Here is a 25,174-nt window from a genome sequence, read left to right as displayed (position 1 = left end):
CCAGGGGGGGCCCCAGGACCGAATTTGGGAAACCCTGGTCTAGCCTACTATGCACCCTGTCGCTCAGGCCAGGGTAAATTAACCCGTAACGTTGTGTATTTATAGCCCATTTGTTTGTGATTAAATGTGAATGGGATAAAATGTGGTTTATATTCAAACTTTTGCTGACTAGGCTACCTAGACTTTTTCAATCCAAAAGTATTATTTGGAGTTAATCAATAAACTCAATATCTAATTTAAAAAAAAATTGGCCTATGGTTCCATAGGGAAGGACTACATGATGCAAACCCTGTGAGTTTTATCGTCCAATCATGTTGCTTTCTCTGTATCTGTGTATAGTGTATAGAGTTTTTCCAGGACCATGTGACCTGATTAGAAAAGCTCAGGTCCCATCATAGCACATATTAAACCTTTCTACAACGTCACAGAACAGGTAACCTTTGGCTGTATCTAATTGAGCATTTCCTGTCACAGCTTGACAATGCTAGTTTCTCTAGCGATGTCTCGAGGTCATTTTATGAAAAGTGGCTAATCCGTCACCAAGGAGTATTTTCTTCTCCATCTATCCTCATTGATCTTCTCAAATTATAAGCAACTAAATGAATCATTATTGTTCTAATAATGGTTTCATACTGGTCTCATACTCCCTTAAGGCTTAATTCTACCAAGTCAATGACATGGTGTCCAATAAATTCAATAATATTATGTTTTCTAGCACATTGTGTGGACTAATTGGGAAACTAATATGCACTGTATTACTAAGACGTCTTAATGCAGGGCTCCCTTGGAAAGAGACCTTGGTCTCAATGGGACTCCCTGCTAACATAAAGGTTAAATAAGAATGAGTATTTTCATATCACTAAAGACAGCTTTAGTGTCTTTTCATCTAATAAACCAATTTCACAGTCCTTTCTTCAATTACAAGCTTTAGTCAATACACCAAGTATACACATTTTCAGATGTGAGGAATTCACAATCTCAAGTTAAGAAACTGCTTGGAAATAGTGCAGAAATTGGTGAGACAGAGACTTTTTCAGTGAACAGTGGAAGGGCTAAACGATAATATACAGTAACGACAGTTATTTTTATCACTGAACAGTGAACACTCTTACTGCAGTAGTCATCTATGAGTGCTGCTGAAAAATTATCGAATTTACTACACCAGCATCCACTCAACCAAACCAGATGCTCAATTTCCTTAAAACCTAATCTAATGGGAACGTTCTCTGCTATAACTGAACTTTATTTGCATTGAGAAATCATTTTTAAGCTCTTACGTACAGAAACTGTGGTACGTTAAGAGCTGTCATATAAATTCAAATGCCGTAACAGAGACACAATTCGTTGGATGGAAGATTTTTACCGGGGCTGCAGTGTTAGTCTTGGACAGGACTCAGATCAGTGTTTATGGAGTTGACAAAGCAAGATAATATGTGTTTGTCCGTCACCAGATCTCAATCTAATTGAACACTTGGGAGATTCTAGAGTAGTGCCTGAGACAGAGTTTTCCAACACCATCAACAAAACACCATATGATGGAATTCCTTGTTGAAGAATCCCTCCAATAGAGTTCCAGACAGTTGTAGAAGCTATGCCAAGGCGCATTGACTCTGTTCTAACGGCTCGTGGTGGCCCAACGCCCTATTAAGACACTTTATGTTGGTGTTTCCTTTATTTTGTCAGTTAACTGTAATTTTGCTTAAGAGGTCAGTGAAAATTCAATGGACGTGCCAGTGAAGGTCGAGCAGAGTGCGAAGGCTAGTTACAGCAGATAAATGAAAGCTTCATCATTATCCTCCTTCTGGACACAGCATAGAGCAGAGAGCGAGAGAGGTCAGGAAGAGGGAATGATGCAATAGCATTAACCGTCTATAGCCTGACATGATACAAACATGCATGGCTCATTGCACAGTAATAATACACAGTACAATTCTGTACACAGGGTTGATCTCGGCACTTGTCATCAAAACTCCAAAGTTAGGTAAGTTCATTTGGTAAATAGTTTCTCTCAGCAGTACATCTCAGGTATATCCAGGCAGTGCCGTGCATGATAACAACGGTGATATCACATCACTAATCATGTTTAATTCACACAGCCATATTACGAAGGAAATGGCTGAAATGAAGAGAGTAGGAATGAAATGGCCCCCCAAGCCTGAAATAGCGCTGTCAGCCGGGAGGCACGGAGAGTAATGTAATTGGGGTGCTTAGTGACAGCCAGAGCAGGGGAGGGAGGGAGGGGGACAGTTCAGCGCTGTCCTGGGCTTTTACACAATAGAGCTATATCCGGTGTGGGATGAGGAGATGATCTGTTCTTTTGCCTTTGCTTTCGTCACTGGTAGCAGGCTACGCAGCTCAGTTGAAAGGTAAAGTAGCGAGAGAGGGGACGATACATTATTAGTGTATAGTCATCCACATTTCCAGACAGAGGATACCCCCACTGGCGGACTAAACATTAGGCAGAAGATGCAATTGCCTCAGGCTTCACATCATCAAGGGGCCTCATGAGCTGGGGGAAAAAAGTGTTTAAAAAAATTATCCACTTGAGGCCCCTTCATGCTCCACTCAAGGCATATTAATTGAAGTGAATAGGGCATTTTTATAAAAGGTATATGGGTAATTCCACTGGAATTATATAAAATAACAAAAACTGAGCTTTCTTATATCTTTTAGATACAGGACAGACACTTCAAAACATACTTTAATTTTATTTAATTTGACTGTTTTTCCATGTATGAATCTGTTAATAAATGCATTTCTATGGGCTAATAGCAGTATGGCCGAATTCAGTGTTTCATCTAATTATCATTTTTATATCTACAGGGGTCCTAACGTGAAAAATAAAACTGCTTAAAACAATTCCATATGTTAGCTTTGTAGAAACCCAGGCCCGGGCCCTTAGACTCTAGGTCACTTGTCAAACTCATTCCAAGGAGGGCCGAGTGTCTGAGGGTTTTCGCTCCACCCTTGTATTTGATTGATTAATTAAGGTCACTAATTAGTAAGGTACTCCCCTCACCTGGTTGTCTAGATCTTAATTTAAAGGAAAAACCAAAAACCCACAGCGGAATGAGCATTTCTTTAGTAAAAAGATAAGTGCTGCTGATAATACTGCCCTCATTGTTGAGGCAGAGGACCTGTACATGTATATGTAGCCCATGTATCTGATGCTCTCTAGCCAAAAAGAGTATGGCATGTCATACTCTTTTTGGCCAGACAGCATCAGATACATGGGCTACATATAGTAAGACAGAGGGGCGCCGTTTCACTCGCTTGGATGCTTTCTTCGTTGAGAGTTTCAGCCACTTGTAAATTGAAGGAAAGTTGGCGCACAGTGCACTGTTTGGATGCTGGAATGATTTTGGATGAACGTGCAAAGGCAACCTACTTTTTGAAGTGATTTGTTTGACAATCACTTAAAAAAAAAAAATGTAAATGTAAAACAATCAGATGAAAACATCATGGCTGGTTGTGTTCATGGCACAATAAAAGGTAATACATTTTTACAGTGAAATGACATGTCTTTATTGTAAATCACATTCAAAAAACTTGGTGGTTAAAGAGTTTTGATGGATACACCCACATTAAAAAATACTACTGTTTACTATCGAATACTGTAGTTAAATGTAGAATATAATACTCCACATTGTAGTATCACTTGATCATGTGTAGTACTTATTATAGAATTGTGTAGTATACTGTAGAATACTATACTACACATTGTAATATCCCTCGATTGTGTAGTGCTTAATATAACATTTTGTAGTATACGGTAGAATGCTATACTACACACAGTACTATCCCTCGATCATGTGTAGTACAACTGAATGCATTCAACTGAAATGTGTCAACCGCATTTAACCTAACCTCTCTGAATCAGAGGTGCGGAGGGCTGCCTTAATCGACATCCACGTCTTCGGCGCCCGGGGAACAGTGGGTTAACTGCCTTACTCAGGGGAAGAACGACAGATTTATACCTTGTCAGGTCGGGGACTCAATCCAGCAACCTTTCGGTTACTTACTATAAAATTGTATAGTACATTGTAGAATCTGATACACACTGACAAAGTGTGTAATAAATCAATAACCCTTAGTAGAATGATGAAGTTTGTATCCCAAATGGCACCCTGTTATATAATGCACTACTTTCAACCAGAGTCCTATGGGCCCTGGTCAAAACCACTTAATTATAATAACATACAGAATGTGGTCCTTTGTAGCTCAGTCAGTAGAGCATGGCGCTTGTAATGCTAGGTAAGTGGGTTCGATTCCCAGACCACTCATGAGTGAAATGTACGCACGCGTGACTGTAAGTTGCTTTGGATAAAAGTGTCTGCTAAATGGCATATATTATTAGTAAAAGTACTAGACTATAAATGGAATGGGGTTCCTTTTGGGACACAGACAGACGTGTCTTTGGGCGTCGTGGTCATTGGGAAAGGGGTGACATGACACGATCCCTATTATAATTATCAAACGCTAGCCACACCTCCAGCCTGGTTCTTGACGACGCTAATCAAACACTTGTTCATAGGAGCCCGGTGATTAATGCAAATTAGATCTCGCTGCTGAGTACAGCTGGCTGGCAGGAGTGGGTATCTATTGCTCTCTCTCTCCTCCCTTGTGTTCTCCCTCTCTCATAGTCTCTCTCTTGTCTCTTGTGCTCGTTCTCTCCTCTTTTCTCTCTCTCGCTATCTCCCTCTTCTCTGGTCCTCTCTCGCGCTCTCTCATCTTTTACTCTCTCTATAGCGCTCTCTCTTCTCTTGACCTCTCTCTCATGATGAGTCATGGTCAGAGTGGGTCTCTGTTTGGATGAGCGAGGGACGGTTGGAGCGCTCTCCTGTCTTTCACCATGGCGGTAGTCGCCAGTGTAGCACCAGGCAAAACAACATGGCTCGTGATGCTGTATGTATGGTCCCTGTATCCATGGAAGCCATATAACGCACTCACACCTCTCCCTAGGAGACCAAACCCTCACGCGCAAAGGATGTGTGAAGAATTGCTATGCAGTACATACACTACCACCTGTCTTTCACTGGTGTTGTTCTTGTGCTCTTTACTCACACTCCGTAGTGAGGCACTGCAGCAACAGTGCAGTGAAGTCTAATGCAAACTCACGCAGTGGCGCGTTGAAGAATCCAGTGTCCTCTAGACCTCCAGCTAATTGACAGCATTCATCATCATCTCAATGCAAATGACTCTAGATTACCATTATGAAGAGTCAGGTTGTCCCTGATCACATTGACAGATAACATCAGAGGATAGGCTGAGTTTGGGGGAAAAGAAAGATCACCCTCAAAAAAGGGAAAGATAACATAAAAAAATGGTATTTTTTCAAACGCACCATAAAAACAGCCACTGTGCTGATGATTCATAAAGTGATAAAGATGGGCTGTAACGCAGTCAGGCTGTATTTAGAGTCTTCTCACTCTCCTCCTCCCCCTGAGTAATTGTCATCTCTTTTAGGGTTTGACTGATGACTGGCTCTCTGATAAATGTGAGAAAAGGAGAGCGTGCTAGCCTCGCCGAGCGTCGTCAAATATAATGTCGCTGCTCGGAGTTGTCAAGGGTAACGCAGTAAAATGTTCCACAGCATCAATAGCCAGGAGAGCTACAGGTTGAAATGGTTCTTAAACACCTTGAGACCAAACAAGGCACTGCTGCATTATAACGAGGATGGAAAATGATTTACGGTTATGTGCTATATCCTCCAGACAGACCTCAGAAAGACTACCTTCATAGAGACATTTGAAATTGAAAGGCTCTTACTGATGACTCACTGTTTTGCTTTATTCCAGAGACAGAGGAGAAGAAAACAATAAATTAGGCCACCTGTTGATCTCCTTGTCAAACCTAATAAGTAAAGTTCAACACAGAAGGAAATGACCGCCACGTTTTCACTTAAATTCCACTTTCAGGATGCCATACATGTCTGCAGACAGACAGACAGACAGACAGACAGACAGACAGACACACACACACACACACACACACACACACACACACACACACACATGCCCTGGGTCAATACTGATTACACACTGGGCAAGTGTGAAGGGTGTCTCTCCGCACCAAGTCACCCAGCTCAGCTGCGTGATCTATCAATACACTGTATCCACTCCATCGTCACAGCGACACACTCCCACAGAGCACCAAATAATGCATTGGATACATTTAAGACAGGCGTGCATGTTGAAAACACTCAACATCCTCACCATCCTCACCTCTGACTGAAAGGGCCAGTTCAGTAACACCTGACAGTGTAGTAACACAACTGATATGACCACGTTGTATGAAGAGCTATCTGATATGACTTGGTAGTCGTCATGAAATGAAACTGTGACGGGGGGCATTGAGAGGACATGAACAGGCAAGAGGTTGTTACTGTAATGTGGATTGGACAGGCAGTATGTAGCAATGTGCGAGAGCCCCAACAGTTACACTCTGTTTGCAGTTCTGTCATTTACCAAAATAAAAACTATTCCCAATGTGATCTGAAGGTAGCATGTATACACTGCTACACTGTCCTGGGCATTTGAATGATACGTCTGTCGATCAGGTTACTGTCCACAGACTGTGCCATGCTGTGGGAGAGGGAGAGAGAGAGAGACAGAGAGAGAGAGAGAGAGAGAGAGACAGAGAGAGAGAGAGAGAGAGAGAGAGAGAGAGAGAGAGAGAGAGAGAGAGAGAGACAGAGAGAGAGAGAGACAGAGGCAGACAAACAGACAGACAGAGACAGACAAAGAGAGACAGAGGGAGGGAGGGAGGGAGGGCACAGTGGCTGCAAATGGCAGCTTCTGTGACACAACGAGAGAGAAAGGGAGTGGGAGAAGAGATGCAGGGAGTGAGAGAGCAAGAAACAGTGAGAGAAAAAGAGAGCGAGAGAGAGAACTGCTGCCAGCAGAACTAGATCAGGTTGCAAATATTGATAGAGAGGCTGTTCAGCTAATAAGCAGAGGTAATTACCTCTTTTAATTCAACATTTTTATGGGAAATGTGACAAAGGACTTCAATGTTACTAAAGATTGTCAATGAACACAAGTGCTGAGGGAGTTCAGAAGATGGGGATACAATGCCTTTTTTCACATTGGGAAATTTTTAGATACCTTTTTTTACGCCCAGCAACGGAGGACAAACTGAGGACAGAGTGATTCAGTCAAAGAGAAGAAAATACACACATTTGTCATGGTTTTGTTCTTTGTGGGGGACTGATTGACCACAGTTGCATTTCATGTATGTGCGATGTATGTAGGAAGAACTCGCTGACTGACAACAACAGAGGAAGGAAAGATAGCAGATATAGAGCTCAACGATGAAGAAATTCAAAGGGTTTCTGTGTCTGTGGCTCAAAAGGATGGAGTGGTTCTACCCTTAGGAATCACAGAGGGAGAGACCAGCTCTGGTGGCTTAAACTCGGAGGGAGAAGGATGCTTCAGTTTGGTTAGCTGGGATATGAGCCAGGAGGATACTGTGTTTCAGCTCTAAAGTGGGGTAGAAGAAGAACCAGGTGGATAATATAAGGTAAGAAACTTCACATCATGTTTGACTCTGCTCTTTCATCAACTGCTTTTCCTCATCATTGGTGTGATATTGGTGGGGAGAGCAATTACGTAATGGGGTGTAGTGTAATAATAAATACAAAGTCCTTTGTCTTGTCCAATCTAAATTCATATAGTACAGGTATGTTGCTGTGTAAAAGAGAAGGCAGATCTTCTTGTCGATATGAAAAGTTTATTTCCAAAACGCTGTATCCACCAATTTTTGTGTTTTTTTTCATCACAAATGATTACTTGTGGGAACTTTCATGTGTGTGTGAAATATTACTGTTCTCAGATTTTCTATTTATAGATTTTAGATGTGTATGAAAAATGCTATATATCCATTGTTTAGCTGGAATGGAACATTCGTATCCTGTATATTTGACCGTGATACGTGTTGTCTCACCTAGCTATCTTATGATGAATGCACTTACTGTAAGTCACTCTGGATAAGAGCATCTGCTAAATGTTTTACATACAGATCTCATATTACTGTATTGAAAAAAAAAGTTTAAAAATATATATATATTGATGTCACAAATGTATCATTTGCACTGTTCTTTATTAAAAATATATTTTTTGTTGCATTTGACTGTGTAAAACCTAGCAATACTACTTATTTCTGAGAGTGAGGCGGATATATAGCATTTAGCAAAAAACATGATTATTTGTTTCTCTGAAATGAAACCATCAAGTGATAGATTTTAATCAAATACATATCATTGAACAACCCCATGCCACAATTAGATCATGAAAAAAACACACCAATCTCTTTTCTCATGATTTCTTTAAGCAATAAAAGCTAATTTACCAACATTTCTGAAAATGGATAGATAGTGTTTTGAAGTATATAGTGAAGTGTTCCTCATTAACAGCCCAGAATATGGATTGTGTATACAATCCTCCTGACCCCTACAGTATCACTTCACATCTATGGCTGGTATGATATGACTGTATGATGCTTAGCTTACACCTGACCCAGACAGTGCTACATCTAAAAATACATTTCAGTCCACACGTTATGCACATATTCTACCCTCAGAATTATAAACGAATGTCTGAGTACCAAATCAACACATATTTCTCTGAGGTCAAATCCATTAAGGAGATCATATACGCTGATTATGGACCACTAGTTGCATTCGTGACAGGAGTTTTTGGCGTGATGCGCACTAACTTGACTATATCTACTTGATCATGTATGGAGCTTTGTCCAGCAGACAGCTGTCATTATCAAATCCACAGGAAAGCTGTATTATCTGAGTGAATCTCCTAAAAGTACTGTACTCAAGATATAACCAAAGAGTTTAAATTGTATGTAAATAATACCAAAGAGCATTCAAGTTGATGTACGGTAGTGCTCTGTGTTTCCCAGATAGATCAATGGTCAGACCCTGCCTGCCATCTCAATAGCACACCACAAAACCTTAGCTTCATATTACGTACATAACTGATGCCATTAGATTGTCTTGGATGAATCCATTCATTATACATACTTGATTTTAGATTTGAATATGTGTTCAGATATGAAAATAGAATTACAAATTCAAGACATTTAAGTTTTATTATATCATGTTATACTCCTGGCCTACACAGCATGTTGCACTATGTGCAATACAAATGTACATCTATATTAGAGTTTATGTATAATAAGGTTCATATTTTATATTTTAAAAAGTACTTAGTGGTTTTTGCAGTGACTAGAACATTGAATCACATACTAAAGTGCAGTGGGTATGAAACATGTTCTACTTACTACATTTATTAAACTGGTGATTTCATTCCAAAACACGATATGTTGGAAAAGTAGCTTTTATTGTTTAAAGACATTATGAAAGAGATTGGTGTGTTTTTTTCACTATCTAATAAATGGCCTGGGGTTGTTCAATGACAGACATGTACTTGTTTAAAATGTATCACTTGATGGTTTCATTTCAGAGAGACAAATAACCAGGTTTTTTTGCTAAATGCCATATATCCCCCTCACTTTATTTTTTGTATTTTACTAGGCAAGTCAGTTAAGAACAAACTCTTGTTTTCAATGAAGGCCTAGGAACAGTGGGTTAACTGCCTTGTTCAGGGGCAGAACAAAATACTTTTACCTTGTCAGCTCGGGGATAGTAACCTTTCGGTTACTATTCCAATGCTCTAACCACTAGGCTACCTGCTGCCCGACTCTCAGAGAAATAAGTAGTACTGCTAGGTTTACACAGTCAAATGTAACAAATAACTACATTTTTTATAAAGAACTGTACAAATGATACATTTGTGACATCAATATTAAAATAATAATAAGTAAATACAGTAATATGAGCTCTGTATAAAACATTTACATTTTACATTTAGTCATGAAGCAGATGCTCTTATCCAGAGAGACTTACAGTAAGTGCATTAATCTTACGATAGCTAGGTAAGACAACTACACACCACAGTCAAATATACAGGATAGGAACATACCATTCCAGCAACAACAAAAAAATTGAAATATAGCGTTTTGTCCCAAAAAAGACATGTTCATACACATCTAAAATCTATGAATAAAAAATATTTTCGGATGAAAAAACACAAATGTGATATAGCGTTTTGTAAATAAACTCTTCAAATGTTCACTTGCTTGGTGTCATAAGCTAAGAGGTAAATGAGCAACCTATACAGCATGTGGTTTCCTAGCCATAGACCTTCATAGAGCCTAGCCTTTGGGATGCCCCCTAGTGGGATTGGCCTGTAATCACTTAATTGATCAAAAGAATACAGGTGGATGAAAAAAAACTGATCACGGGAGATATTCAGGCAGATTGTCTTGTCCAGTAACACATAGAAGTGACGATAGGATGATCGTTAAATCACGGATTTGCCCTAAAGCAATGAATGATTATGATACACCCCGCGTAAGCACAAATACACACGTGCACACACACACACGCGCGCACGCGCGCACACACACAAGCTTATCTCTTTTGGTTTCAGCTGAACAGAAACTTCAGACGGAATTTCAAACACTAAATATTGTCCTAGCCGCTAGAGTGTGACTTATCAGTCTGTCTTTTATCAGGAGAGACACATAATGTTATAGAAAATGGCTGACTATCAGAGTTTGCCTTTCTCTTGCCGTGGTCAAATCCTGTCTTGAATGAAGTTCACTATGATAGAAATAGAAAGAACAATAGTCATTCTATTTCTGTGGTCATTATTATATTGTCGAATGCATACAATGTAGTAACAAACTGCCCATGTAACTGGCCATGGCAGATGTACAATACTGTACTACGAAGGTGTGCTCCCAAATGGTGTCCCCTGCGGTTAAGTGGTGAGCTACTCTATAGGAAAATATGTAGGTCACTTGAGACTACACGAGTGATGAGGTGAGCCATAGGAAAATACGATGACACCTGATCCTGAGCTCTTCCTGAACAATGGACAAAGGGTGCTGGCTGCGATCACAGTCGCCGTGTTCAATTTCCTGCTTTCCTTGAGATGGAGTACTCCCTTTTCCTCCCGGCCTCGTGTTCCACCCCCCATCCTTCGTCATTTTTTACATATAATTGAACCTCATCAGGATCATTCAAAAGCATTTCACCTTACCTGCACACTCAAATCACCTCCATGCTTTGTTCACTTGTGTGTGATCCTATGTGTGATCCTGTGTGATCCTGTGTGTGATCCTATGTGTGATCCCGTGTGATCCTGTGTGTGATCCTGTGTGTGATCCTATGTGTGATCCCGTGTGATCCTGTGTGTGATCCTGTGTGAGATCCTGTGTGATCCTATGTGTGATCCTGTGTGTGATCCTATGTGTGATCCTATGTGTGATCCTGTGTGATCCTGTGTGATCCTGTGTGAGATCCTGTGTGATCCTGTGTGTGATCCTGTGTGTGATCCTGTGTGTGATCCTATGTGTGATCCTATGTGAGATCCTGTGTGATCCTATGTGTGATCCTGTGTGATCCTGTGTGTGATCCTGTGTGAGATCCTATGTGTGATCCTGTGTGTGATCCTGTGTGATCCTATGTGTGATCCTGTGTGTGATCCTATGTGTAATCCTGTGTGAGATCCTGTGTGTGATCCTGTGTGAGATCCTGTGTGATCCTATGTGTGATCCTGTGTGTGATCCTGTGTGTGATCCTATGTGTGATCCTGTGTGAGATCCTGTGTGATCCTATGTGTGATCCTGTGTGATCCTGTGTGTGATCCTGTGTGAGATCCTATGTGTGATCCTGTGTGTGATCCTGTGTGATCCTATGTGTGATCCTGTGTGTGATCCTATGTGTGATCCTGTGTGAGATCCTGTGTGTGATCCTATGTGTGATCCTGTGTAAGATCCTGTGTAAGATCCTGTGTGTGATCCTATGTGTGATCCTGTGTGAGATCCTGTGTGTGATCCTGTGTGTGATCCTATGTGAGATCCTGTGTGTGATCCTGTGTGTGATCCTGTGTGTGATCCTGTGTGAGATCCTGTGTGTGATCCTATGTGTGATCCTGTGTGTGATCCTGTGTGAGATCCTGTGTGTGATCCTATGTGTGATCCTGTGTAAGATCCTGTGTGTGATCCTGTGTGAGATCCTGTATGATTCTATGTGTGATCCTATGTGTGATCCTGTATGAGATCATGTGTGATCCTGTGTGTGATCCTGTGTGTTATCCTGTGTGATCCTGTGTGTGATCCTGTGTGAGATCCTGTGTGTGATCCTATGTGTGATCCTGTGTGATCCTATGTGTGATCCTGTGTGTGATCCTGTGTGAGATCCTGTGTGTGATCCTATGTGTGATCCTGTGTAAGATCCTGTGTGTGATCCTGTGTGAGATCCTGTATGATTCTATGTGTGATCCTATGTGTGATCCTGTATGAGATCATGTGTGATCCTGTGTGTGATCCTGTGTGTTATCCTGTGTGATCCTGTGTGAGATCCTGTGTGTGATCCTGTGTGTGATCCTGTGTGTGATCCTGTGTGTGATCCTGTGTGTGATCCTATGTGTGATCCTGTGTGAGATCCTGTGTGTGAACCTGTGTGATCCTGTGTGTGATCCTATGTGTGATCCTGTGTGATCCTGTGTGAGATCCTGTGTGTGATCCTGTGTGTGATCCTGTGTGAGATTCTGTGTGATCCTATGTGTGATCCTGTATGAGATCATGTGTGATCCTATGTGTGATCCTGTGTGAGATCCTGTGTGTGATCCTATGTGTGATCCTGTGTGTTATCCTGTGTGAGATCCTGTGTGATCCTGTGTGATCTTATGTGTGATCCTGTCTGTGATCCTGTCTGTGATCCTGTGTGATCCTGTGTGTGATCCTATGTGTGATCCTGTGTGAGATCCTGTGTGATCCTATGTAAGATCCTGTGTAAGATCCTGTGTGTGATCCTGTGTGAGATCCTGTATGATTCTATGTGTGATCCTATGTGTGATCCTGTATGAGATCATGTGTGATCCTGTGTTTGATCCTGTGTGTTATCCTGTGTGATCCTGTGTGAGATCCTGTGTGTGATCCTGTGTGTGATCCTGTGTGTGATCCTGTGTGTGATCCTGTGTGTGATCCTATGTGTGATCCTGTGTGATCCTGCGTGAGATCCTGTGTGTGAACCTGTGTGATCCTGTGTGTGATCCTATGTGTGATCCTGTGTGATCCTGTGTGAGATCCTGTGTGTGATCCTGTGTGTGATCCTGTGTGAGATTCTGTGTGATCCTATGTGTGATCCTGTATGAGATCATGTGTGATCCTATGTGTGATCCTGTGTGAGATCCTGTGTGTGATCCTATGTGTGATCCTGTGTGTTATCCTGTGTGAGATCCTGTGTGATCCTGTGTGATCTTATGTGTGATCCTGTCTGTGATCCTGTCTGTGATCCTGTGTGATCCTGTGTGTGATCCTATGTGTGATCCTGTGTGAGATCCTGTGTGATCCTATGTGTGATCCTGTGTGATCCTATGTGTGATCCTGTGTGTGATCCTGTGTGAGATCCTATGTGGGATCCTATGTGGGATCCTGTGGGATCCTATGTGTGATCCTGTGTGAGATCCTATGTGGGATCCTATGTGGGATCCTGTGTGATCCTGTGTGAGATCCTGTGTGTGAACCTGTGTGATCCTGTGTGTGGTCCTATGTGTGATCCTGTGTGATCCTGTGTGAGATCATGTATGTGATCCTGTGTGAGATTCTGTGTGATCCTATGTGGGATCCTGTATGAGATCATGTGTGATCCTGTGTGATCCTGTGTGAGATCCTGTGTGATCCTGTGTGATCTTATGTGTGATCCTGTCTGTGATCCTGTCTGTGATCCTGTGTGATCCTGTGTGTGATCCTATGTGTGATCCTGTGTGAGATCCTGTGTGATCCTATGTGTGATCCTGTGTGATCCTATGTGTGATCCTGTGTGTGATCCTGTGTGAGATCCTATGTGGGATCCTATGTGGGATCCTGTGGGATCCTATGTGGGATCCTGTGTGTGATCCTGTGTGTGATCCTGTGTGATCCTGTGTGATCCTGTGTGTGATCCTGTGTGATCCTATGTGTGATCCTGTGTGTGATCCTGTGTGAGATCCTATGTGGGATCCTATGTGGGATCCTGTGGGATCCTATGTGTGATCCTGTGTGTGATCCTGTGAGATCCTGTGTGTGATCCTGTGTGTGATCCTGTGTGAGATCCTGTGTGTGATCCTGTGTGTGATCCTGTGTGTTCAGTGCAACTGTACTGAATTATATGTGAGTAATAACCACTTTGTACTTTCTACAAAGACGCACTCATGAGTTATACTTTGGTTGTTATTTCAGACATAACAAAGTCATCCTGAAGTCAGGTTATTTGAAAGTGAAAGGAATGACAATATAGAAATGTAGCAAAAGTATGCCACACAACGTATGATTTCCCTCACGTGCTGTGGTATTCTTGGCATCGACTCTGTAAATCTGTTTTTTTACACACATACACACACACACACACACACACACACACACACACACACACACACACACACACACACACACACACACACACACACACACACACACAGGTATGCTGTATGTGTTCGCTGGAACATAAAGGTAACGACTACATTTTGCCAAATTTCCATATCTCAATAAAATCTATATAACACATAAAGCAAATAGAATTAAAGGCAGAGTTATAGTTGGTGTGGTGGTCTACTTGTGTTGCATTTATAACATAGACAGATATAAAGGTAAGAGGATTGGTGAAGCTCTATACTGTACATGACTAATCTAGATTCAGCTGTGCTATAAAGATTTCACCAAAACCACCTACTGTCGAATCCAAATAACTTCGTCATTCTAACAAAGCATACATTCTCCGCATTGTGACTTCTAAATCTAATTCCATTGCCTGCAAATCCATGAATGCAGCATGTTGCTAACTATTTTCTCCAGCATAGATCTGGAGGCACATAACTAATGACTTGAAGCACACACAGGGGGTTTTACTTTCATTCAATCAGTTCCTGTGTTGCCTGATATACTACTACAGACAGTATGACATGAGGACCGTTGTCGGCCACAAGGGGATAGGGGGCAAACTAGAAGATGGATGACATACACACATAGTGAAATGCTGAAACCTTCCGTAGACTCTGTACATTGCAAACTGTGTTTTGCGATATTAGTGATTAAGAAAAAATATGTATTGGTTCAAATGATATATTGTATGTGTGCAGTAACAGTACTGGTGAGACATTATCAGGGGATAATCAAATCCTTTGGAAGAGGGCACAAAAGCAGACATAGCTGTCAATATATTACAGCAACTGACATAGCAACTCTGTTAGACCTGGCTGTAGAGTACAGCCAACTACTGCGTGTTCATGGTGAATGGAGTGAGACTGAGAGGCTGTGGTAGAGAGAGGGAAGGACCGGAGGGATTTAGTAGTGCACGTCAGTGGACGGTTGTACACCGTCAAGCCTTCAGAGTGTTGATCCGGGGTATAGGGATGAGACAGGGACGTAGCCAGGCGATAAAACCTGGGAATCCAGAGGGACCTGTGGCTGGCTACTGGGGGCCTATAGACACTTTGACCCTGCTCTGCTGGTTACCCAGGAGACTGGACATGATGTGGACCAGGTGACGTCTGTGGCCCAGGTCACATCTGTGGCCCTTCGTAGCCGAGGTCTAGTAAATTAGTAGACAATATCTATACAGAGATGGACAAATCATTACAGATTGGCAAAGGTGTTTGTAAACCTAAGGCTTGCGTGTTGTACGGTGTGTGTGGCACAACAACAAAAAAGTTATATACAGTGTGTGTGTTTCTGTGTGTGTTTCTACGTGTGCGTGAGTAAATCTGTTATTCTTTAGTATGTACATGTTTATTTTTATTCTATACAAATATGTTTTAAAATGTGAATGATTGATCCCTTAACCATGAGAAAGGTTTCCGTCTAGTATTGAACATGCACACAAGCAGAGGGTGGAGAAATGCAGTATACGTATTTATAAACTGGGTGGTTCTAGCCCTGAATGCTGATTGGCTGACAGCCGTGGTATATCAGACCGTATATCATGGATATGACAAAATATTTATTTTTACTGCTCTAATTACTTTGGTAACCAGTTTATAATAGCAATAAGGCACCTTGGGTGTTTGTGATATATGGCCAATATACCACGGCTAAGGGCTGTGTCCAGGCACTTCACATTGCGTCATGCCTAAGATCAGCCCTTAGCCGTGGTATATTGGCCATATATCACAAACACCCAAGTTGCGTTTTTGCTATTATAAACTGGTTACCAAAGTAATTAGACACACCCCCCCCGGGCCTTATTGCTTAAATATAGGAGGCAGCGGTAAAATGCTGTAAATCTTACACCATCCTTGTTGCGTGATTAATAATACTGCAAATTATACTGAATCAGGTCAAGTAAATAGAGCTTGAAACCTGGCTAAGAAGTGACAGAACATTTTCATTTTTAGACCAAGTGTGTCTCTCCCTCTCCCTCTGTCCCTGTGCTTAACATCTGTGATGACATGCACAGGAGTCCCCTGGGAGTCCTGAATTAAACACACGCATGCACACACACACAGGCAAAAAGAAAAAAAAAAGACATGATCAAATTGAGTGCAATGCCGACACGACAGCCAGAAGAGCTCAGTACGTAAATGAACACACCGCTGAGATAGGAAGCTTTACCATGTTGAACTTTCCACTACATCCTAGTGTTGATGTAGCTGAAATCTGATAATTCTGCTGACCGTGTGTACTATAGCGTACAGAAGGCTGCGAAAAAATTGTGAATGAATCTGGTAGCATCTCATCTGTTCTAAGCAAGTGGCCGATAAAAGCACAGGAAACGTCTTTTGATAGAAGTGTCTGGATCTAGCTAGCTCCTCTCCACTTTGCCCGGCAATCTACAAAAATACTTCTGAAAAGGGCCATTTGGAATGAATGTATGAGTAGTGATCAGGCTTCGGAAGCAGGAGGTTAAGGGATGGGGTGGGGGAGAGGGTGTGAGGCTTTTGCCATTCATATTGAAAACTAATTCATGATAAGAATCTAGCATTTTTTCAAGAGTCAAGGTAACAGCACTAAGGCCATAATAATAACACCATAATGTACAAAACATTTAAGGAATCTTATACGGTATGGTGACTACATAATGTAAGGTATTGGTGTCAATGGATTATGTGAAATGTGGTTATGTGGCATGTGGGAATAGCCTGAAGACTACTTATGAAAGTCCAGTGGAATAATGGATTATGTGTGCATGAATTACACCAAATAAATGTATTTGTAGTGCAGTTCCCCAGAGTCTTAAATGGTGAAGTACTTTGATACTGATATGCTGTAATATGACAGTTATTTCAAAGTACTGACGTCCGTATCCCTCTCTTCTCTCCTCAGGGAGTGGTCGGCCGAGAGTTCAACAACCCACACAGCACACCTTCTCCCTGGCTATGACCGGCTGAGATGGGGCTCTGGCAGTGACACCACTGGGAAGGACCTCTGAGTGATCACACATTGGGACATCCGGGACCTCCCACCTACTCCCGACCCTGCAGCCCGGCCCTACGTGGCCAGCATGAGTGTGGGGCGGCTCAACCGTTACAGCATTGTGTCATCCGAGGAGGAGGCGCTGCGGCTCACCAATATGCACGGCGGCAGCAGTGGTGGAATGAATGGCTTTGGCAACGGCAAAATCCACACACGCCGCAAGCTCCGCAACCGCTTCGTCAAGAAGAATGGCCAGTGCAACGTGCAGTTCGCCAACATGGAGGACAAGTCGTCACGCTACATGGCTGATATGTTCACCACGTGCGTGGACATCCGTTGGCGCTACATGCTGGTGCTGTTCACGCTGGTGTTCGTGCTGTCTTGGCTGGCATTTGGCCTGGCCTTCTGGGTCATAGCGTTACTCCACGGCGACCTTGACAACCCGGCCGGAGACGACAACTTCACGCCCTGCGTTCTGCAAGTCAACGGCTTCGTGGCCGCCTTCCTGTTCTCCATCGAGACCCAGTCGACCATCGGCTACGGCTACCGCTGCGTGACGGAGGAGTGTCCGGTCGCAGTCTTCATGGTGGTCTTCCAGTCCATCGTGGGCTGCATCATCGACTGCTTTATGATTGGCGCCATCATGGCCAAGATGGCACGGCCCAAGAAGCGGGCACAGACGCTGCTGTTCAGCCACAACGCAGTGATCGCCATGCGCGACAGCAAGCTGTGCCTCATGTGGAGGGTGGGGAACCTGAGGAAGAGTCACATTGTAGAGGCCCATGTCAGAGCTCAGCTCATCAAACCCAGGATCACTGACGAAGGGGAGTACATCCCCTTGGACCAAATAGACATCAATGTGGGCTTTGACAAAGGCCTGGATAGGATTTTCTTGGTGTCACCCATTACGATTATCCATGAGATTGATGAGGATAGTCCACTCTATGGGATTGGTAAAAATGACCTGGAGACGGCAGACTTTGAGATCGTGGTCATACTGGAGGGAATGGTCGAGGCGACTGCCATGACCACACAGGCGCGCAGCTCCTACCTGGCCACGGAGGTGCTGTGGGGTCACCGGTTCGAGCCGGTGCTCTTCGAGGAGAAGAACCTGTACAAGGTGGATTACTCTCACTTTCACAAGACCTACGAGGTACCGTCCACCCCGCGCTACAGTGCCAAGGACATGGTGGAGAACAAATTCCTGGTCCCCACCTCCAACTCCTTCTGTTACGAGAACGAGCTGGCCTTCCTCAGCCGGGACGAGGACGAGGAAGAGGATGTGGTTGGCGTGGGCGGTGGCGTCAGAGTGCTGGCCAACCTGAACAGTCCGGACCGGACCAGTCGACACGAGTTCGAGAGGCTACAGACCACTAGGGGACTGGACCAAAGGTCGTACCGCAGGGAGTCAGAGATATGACCTCTGCCCTTGTACCTACCTGGGGTCAACTTTTGATACGTTTTCTTTCCTTCCAAGGGTAAAAATGCAGAACAATGCAAAGTGCCATAGGAAAAGCTGACTACTGTAATAGGTTGGAAAGAAAATAAGGGGACAGCGAAAGGGAAACTGTTTGGAAGGAATAGGTGAAAGCAAGAGTACACAGCTCGCAAAACTGTGGTAGAGAATGTCGTCAACAAAAGGAAAAGGCCAGTGAAGGACCTTATTCCTTCATGGAAACTTGAATATTTTTTTCATAATGTCATTTGAGTTTCAATGATGCATCGAACAGGTATAATGACAAGACCTAATAATCAGATACTAGGTGTTAATATTATTGCTTAGATAAGTTGTTTTGTGTGGAGTATCGTTTTTCAAAAAACATATTTAAAAAAATATTTTTGCTATTTCAACTTGCTGTTGGGCGCAAATGATAGTGTTACAGTTTAAAGCTACCCATAAGCTTCCCACATTGCTGGAATTCACAATCGCTGTAACGGAGTTCGATGACACGTCGATAATTCCTGTAAAAGTGTACTGCAGCATTCAGAAGCAATGAACCATGCTAAATCATTTAACCATCCACGAGCCATTGAAGCACAACGTAGTTTCACAACTTGGATTTAATTTGAACCAGTTGTGATGAATACATATAATTTGCACTATTAGCCGAATTTAGGAGTAGGCCCTATAGTAATGCAGTAAATTAATTTAGAATGGGCAGGGGGGAACATCTCAAAATTCTCTAAAAATAAAATAAATTCATAATTTTGATACTGCCTTGCTTAAAACATTAAAATAACACAGGATTATTCTGACCTCAACGAAGTTTGAAACAACTATAGGGAAAATATCATTACGTTTCTTTTTTTTCTCTTTTTATTCTCTTTAAAACGAATCTATGCACATCATTAATGATATCGTGGGACAGAAACTGAATGGAGTTCCGTAGAAGATGTTATGATGTCGTCCAATCACCATTGCATAATTCTACAAAGAGAACGGGTCGGATGAACGTGTGTCTGAACTCAATGAGGGTTGAGGGCCTTCACATGTATAAAGTGTTTTCCCTCTAATATCTTTAGAAGTAAAGAACAGTTATTGTATGCTATCAAATCCCTTTTGATGGAAAAGTTCAAATAGTATGCAGAAAGAAAGGTACTTTACCACGTAAATTGATGTGTGTTAAAGGAATAATCCAATCATGATGATGGTGTAAGTGACAATTTGCTTTTTGAAAGTCCTACATCTTGAAAACTTGATTGCTGACATTTTTGGACTGTATCAACAATGGACTAATGGAAAAAAAATACTAAATATAGTTTAAAATATAGTGTATTATTCCTTCAAGTTTTGCTTTGCTCGAAAACTGTCATCAATATTTTCCTAATGGTCTACACAGGGTATGCATGTGGGACAGGGTTCAAATTTGTAAAATGATTAATCCCATGCTTTTAGAAACATACTGTAAGGGCAAGCTATTAACCCATATTAAGCACGAGAAACTATCTGTGATATGTGGGAAAAAGTCCTTAGTTGATTTGATTCAATTACATCTAATTACATCTAATAGGCTTACATGATCAGGTGGACAGACAGTATGAAAAGCAATAATACTGAAATGTACCTCCATGTTATGTACTAAACATAAATGGTGAATGGCACAGAGCTAAATTTGGCTTATCATGAGTTAATTTGTGGAACCCGCTTGGCTAGTCTAGTGACTCTATTCTCTCGTGGTGCACCTGTTATATAACTGGCACCACACTCATCTCTCTGACAGTGATGTTTTGAGTTTCGAGGAGAGCTTTCACCAAAACATCATGTATAGACATCCTTCATTTACTGGAGTGCTCTTCAAAGTTCAATAACTCAAGAAGTAGCTGAGCAGCTGAGTTAAGTTGGGTTTGGAACAACATTATATACATTATATTAAGAATGAGTACAATAACAACAATTATTTGTAAGGTGTGTTGCTATGATATGGAAGCCTAAAGGTACCAAAACTCAATTTAAAATGCAAGTTGGAATGGAAGTAACAAAAGGAGTCATACATTGGAAAGGTAAATGTGTCTTGAATGTTAATAATCTAGGTTAAACTTCAAGCACAAAATCAAGCAAAAAATTCTAAACTCAAACCAAATAAATATCATATTTTAGTATCTACAAATTTGTTTTTGTCTTAGTTACATATACTGAGTAGTTTGTAATTTATCAGTATCTAGGTAAAGCAAGAAAACTAAGGTGCATGACAGACTAATTTTAATCTTTGGCATGAATCGTAGCATATGAAATGTATACCTTGAATTTATGCCTACCCATAATGCACTGCTCTACTAAATAGCACACAATATATTATGCTGTGTCATGAAATCATTGAAATCCTCATTGAAATGTGCAGTTCATGTCCCCTAATATACTACTTTTCCTCTTACACCAAAATAACTGCCCTTGTATCTAAGAAAGGGGGAAGTAGGAGGTATAGTACTGTAAGACTAGCACAAGAAGAAACACCATGATGGTCATTCAGCTGGCTACAATGACTGATATTTTCCTAGTGGTCCTTTTATCCCAGGACTATCCTTTGCCCTAAATAATTATACATAATGTGTTGCTTTTTAGAACTTTTAGGCTAAGAGAGATTTTTGGGGAGATGAATGAAGCCTTTTTGTCCCAATCCTAGACTTTATGCTCATTGCCTTCTGGGAAGGCTCTGGTATCCTAATGTGTGACACCTTTGTACCTACTTATAATGTTTCGGTGGTATCCATGGTAAAGCATCATCAGCTTCTATGCTGCATCATCGGAATGCAAAATTCCATCATGCCTTTTTCTTTTTTATCTGAGGGATTCTGTTAAGTTTTAATATTACCCAACCTGACCCCATGAAAACAGAGAATGCACTAGCTGTACACAACATCAATACACTATATTAGGTAACAGCTAAATACACACAAATCAAGACATCTGTTTTAAAAGTAAGTTATTTTTAAATGACAGTATTTCATTGAGATACATTAGAACAAAGTCATCCATATTTATCGATTTTTGTACCAGAAGAAAATCTGAAGAAATCACAAAGAGAGGCAAAAATTGATTTATTGCCTCAGGTTATCAATGATTTGATTTTGTTTCATTTCAGCACAGAAGCTTATGATTAAACAGGTATTTCTCTTAAAGGGATGATTGGAAAACCTTTGACCTCTGTAGAAGTCTTCCTATGGCCCAGGTGAAGAAATGTGCCCTGGGCTTTTATTTTAATGCATAATGCAAAGTCAATTAAATTATTCGATTAAAACCTAATTGTAAAAGAGAACTGGTTGGAGTGCATATTTTGTTAAATTTGCTTACTTCGTGTACTTATCTTTGTAAAACTGAAAACATTGGTATTACATTACAGTAGTAGCCCACAACACAACAGCGGCTGTGAATGAACATAATATTCCACCATTTTGTTTCTCCCACCAAGCAAATTTCTGTGTCGCGAATCAACCCTAAACGCAGGTGGTACTCATTAGGCCTGACTAATCAATCGACCAACTAACAGAGAGCTGTATCATGATGACAAATGTGATCAGACTGAGATCACAGATCAACATCTGTGTTGCCGAGGTGACCAGATGCCTCTCTGGTCTATGGACAATTATTCGATCCAGTCGTTCAATAAATCACTGTGACATACACTCACACAAACAGCCTGGCGGGTCCAGGAGCCTTTTGGGACCCCATGGACCAGAACTGGTGTAGAGAGAGAGATCAATGGAGGAAACAGCAAGATGCATCATCATTACTCTACTGACAAAAGAATAGAGAAAATGTTGGTTATATTTCTAATACTTGTTTCAATGTCTCACTTCTGGGATTCTCTCTAGCGGATCACTAACTTGAAAAACCAATCACACAACGTCTGTTGGTGACAGACAGGTCGAGTGGCAAATGAGATGAGCACCTCCCCTCTTTATAAGGTACCACTTGCCCAATTGTTCTCAGGCGAACCGTGAGGTTAACGCTGCCAAACGTAGGACCTCAGCTCCTGTCGATAGTGTTGATTACTGACCAAAAGGAACGTTTTGCTTAGAGTATAATTTATTTGGAAGCTAGCGTCACACGGCTTGCTATCGAGACTTGGTTAGCTCACGCCGCAAGGCTTTAGCTAACTTGGCTAGCTAGCTGGAAATCTAGCTAACCACACTCAAAGGGCTAGCTCTTGCTGCAAGGCCAGATCAACCCACGTTCACCCGTGCCGAGTTGACTAAACTGACCACCCTAGATTTACAGCTCGACGGTCGAGAGACACGCTTTGTTTGTCGAGACACAAAGAACGCACACACTTTCTCCAGCTAGCATTGTGCTAACTAGTTAGGCTGTTAGCCGAAAGGCGAACGCTAGCTAGTTTACACTTTGCTTGAGGAAAACTATTTTCTCTGAGCCATGGAGCCTTCTACCCCTGCACAGGGAGAACCAAGCAGGACTCTTGCCCCACTAGTGTCACACTTGTATCCGTGTGGGGCTATGCTATCAGGCAAGGACACACATTTTTTTGTGTATCATCTGCCTGGGGGCAGAGCATGCTGAAGCATCACTCGGTAACCCCGAGTCCTGCGTGCACTGTAGGGACATTCATAAGCCCGCCCTTAAGCCAAGACTGCATAGATCAAACCCTTCACGGGCCCCATCGTCCTCACAGCCTGCGGGTGAGGAGGCTACCCCGCAACTTCAACCCTCCTGGGCTGAGGTGGAGGAGGCTTACCCGAGGACCTCCAACCGTTGTTCGATTACTCTACAGTGGAGGAAGGAGAAGGGGACCTCATCACCAACGAGTTCGATGGCGAGGACATGACTGGCCTTCGATTCCCGATGACCGATTCAGGCTTATCGATATCTGCAGACTGGCAGGGGCCAGACTCAATATTGAGTGGCACACACCCGTGGGGGGTGGCAGCGCAAAAGGGGATTTATAGGACAGGAGGAGACTCCCCTCTCGCACCATCCCGGAAAATAAACTTCTCCCAGCTGTCCCAGCTTGCGTGGCGGAAGCCAAGCGCAACTGGGACAAGCCCTTGTCCACTAAAGTCCAGACCAGGACATCCCTTGGTAGTTGAGCAGTCGCTGGCCAACCACACCAACCCCAGTGCAACGTCACAGACCAGCACTTTTCCGAATCCATCTTCAAGAAGGTCTACGTGTCTGCTGCACATTCAGTACAGCGTTGAACATAATGTCCCTACTGTTGGCTTATCAGGCAGATTTGCCGCTGGTACAGCCAAACAGGACCTATGAGAGGAGATCTGCGTCATTGCCGATCTCAACATCTGTGCCTCCAGAGGACGCGCCATGAGCCTTGCTGTGGTGGGGGAGAGAGCCCTGCAAGTGTGGGAACGTCTCTCATCAACGGCTATCTCGTTGGATAGTGGAGGCTATTATATTTGCTTATAATAGCAAGGGTTTACAGCCCTGGAGGGACCGAGGGCCCTATTCCACCAGAGGTGGGCAACGTTCAAAGTAGAGGTCGACCGATTAATCGGAATGGCCGATTAATTGGGGCCGATTTTAAGTTTTCATAACAATCGGTAATCGGCATTTTTGGACACCGATCATGGCCGATTACATTGCACTCCATGAGGAGACTGCGTGGCAGGCTGACTACCTGTTATGCGAGTGCAGTGAGGAGCCAAGGTAAGCTGCTAGCTAGCATTAAACGTATCTTATAAAAAACAATAAATCTTAACATAATCACTAGTTAACTTCACATGGTTGATGATATTACTAGTTTATCTAGCTTGTCCTGCGTTGCATATAATCGATGCGGTGCCTGTTAATTTACCATTGAATCACTGCCTACTTCGCCAAACGGGTGATTTAACATGCGCATTCGCGAAAAAAGCACTGTTGTTGCACCAATGTGTACCTAACCATAAACATCAACACCTTTCTTAAAATCAATACACAAGTATATATTTTTAAACCTGCATATTTAGTTAATATTGCCTGGTAACATGAATTTCTTTTAACTAGGGAAATTGTGTCACTTCTCTTGCGTTCTGTGCAACAGAGTCAGGGTATATGCAGCAGTTTGGGCCGCCTGGCTCGTTGCGAACGGTGTGAAGACTATTTCTTCCTAACAAAGACAGCCAACTTCGCCAAACGGGGGATGATTTAACAAAAGCTCATTTGTGAAAAAAGCACAATTGTTTCACGAATGTATCTAAACATAAACATCAATCCCTTTCTTAAAATCAATACACAGAAGTATATTTTTTTAAA

The 25,174-nt window shown here is 42.3% G+C and overlaps 1 protein-coding gene across 1 annotated transcript; it reads left to right on the top strand.

Annotated features, from left to right (window-relative positions):
* The first annotated feature begins 6,829 nt into the window (after positions 1-6,829).
* Positions 6,830-24,474, top strand: kcnj12a (potassium inwardly rectifying channel subfamily J member 12a). The gene is made up of 2 exons (XM_029708921.1): positions 6,830-7,521; positions 17,383-24,474. The coding sequence occupies exon 2, from the start codon at positions 17,561-17,563 to the stop codon at positions 18,890-18,892; it is 1,332 nt and encodes a 443-aa protein (XP_029564781.1). The 5' UTR covers positions 6,830-7,521; positions 17,383-17,560; the 3' UTR covers positions 18,893-24,474.
* The last annotated feature ends 700 nt before the right edge of the window (positions 24,475-25,174 follow it).

The sequence above is a fragment of the Salmo trutta genome, chromosome 2 (assembly GCF_901001165.1).
Source record: "Salmo trutta chromosome 2, fSalTru1.1, whole genome shotgun sequence".
Taxonomy (NCBI): domain Eukaryota; kingdom Metazoa; phylum Chordata; class Actinopteri; order Salmoniformes; family Salmonidae; genus Salmo; species Salmo trutta.
Note: the sequence above shows the minus strand (reverse complement) of the source record. Positions and strands in the feature narration are given on the sequence as shown.

Coding starts and splice junctions, on each gene's coding strand:
- kcnj12a (XM_029708921.1), top strand. CDS start 17,561: ATGAGTGTGGGGCGGCTCAACCGTTACAGCATTGTGTCATCCGAGGAG.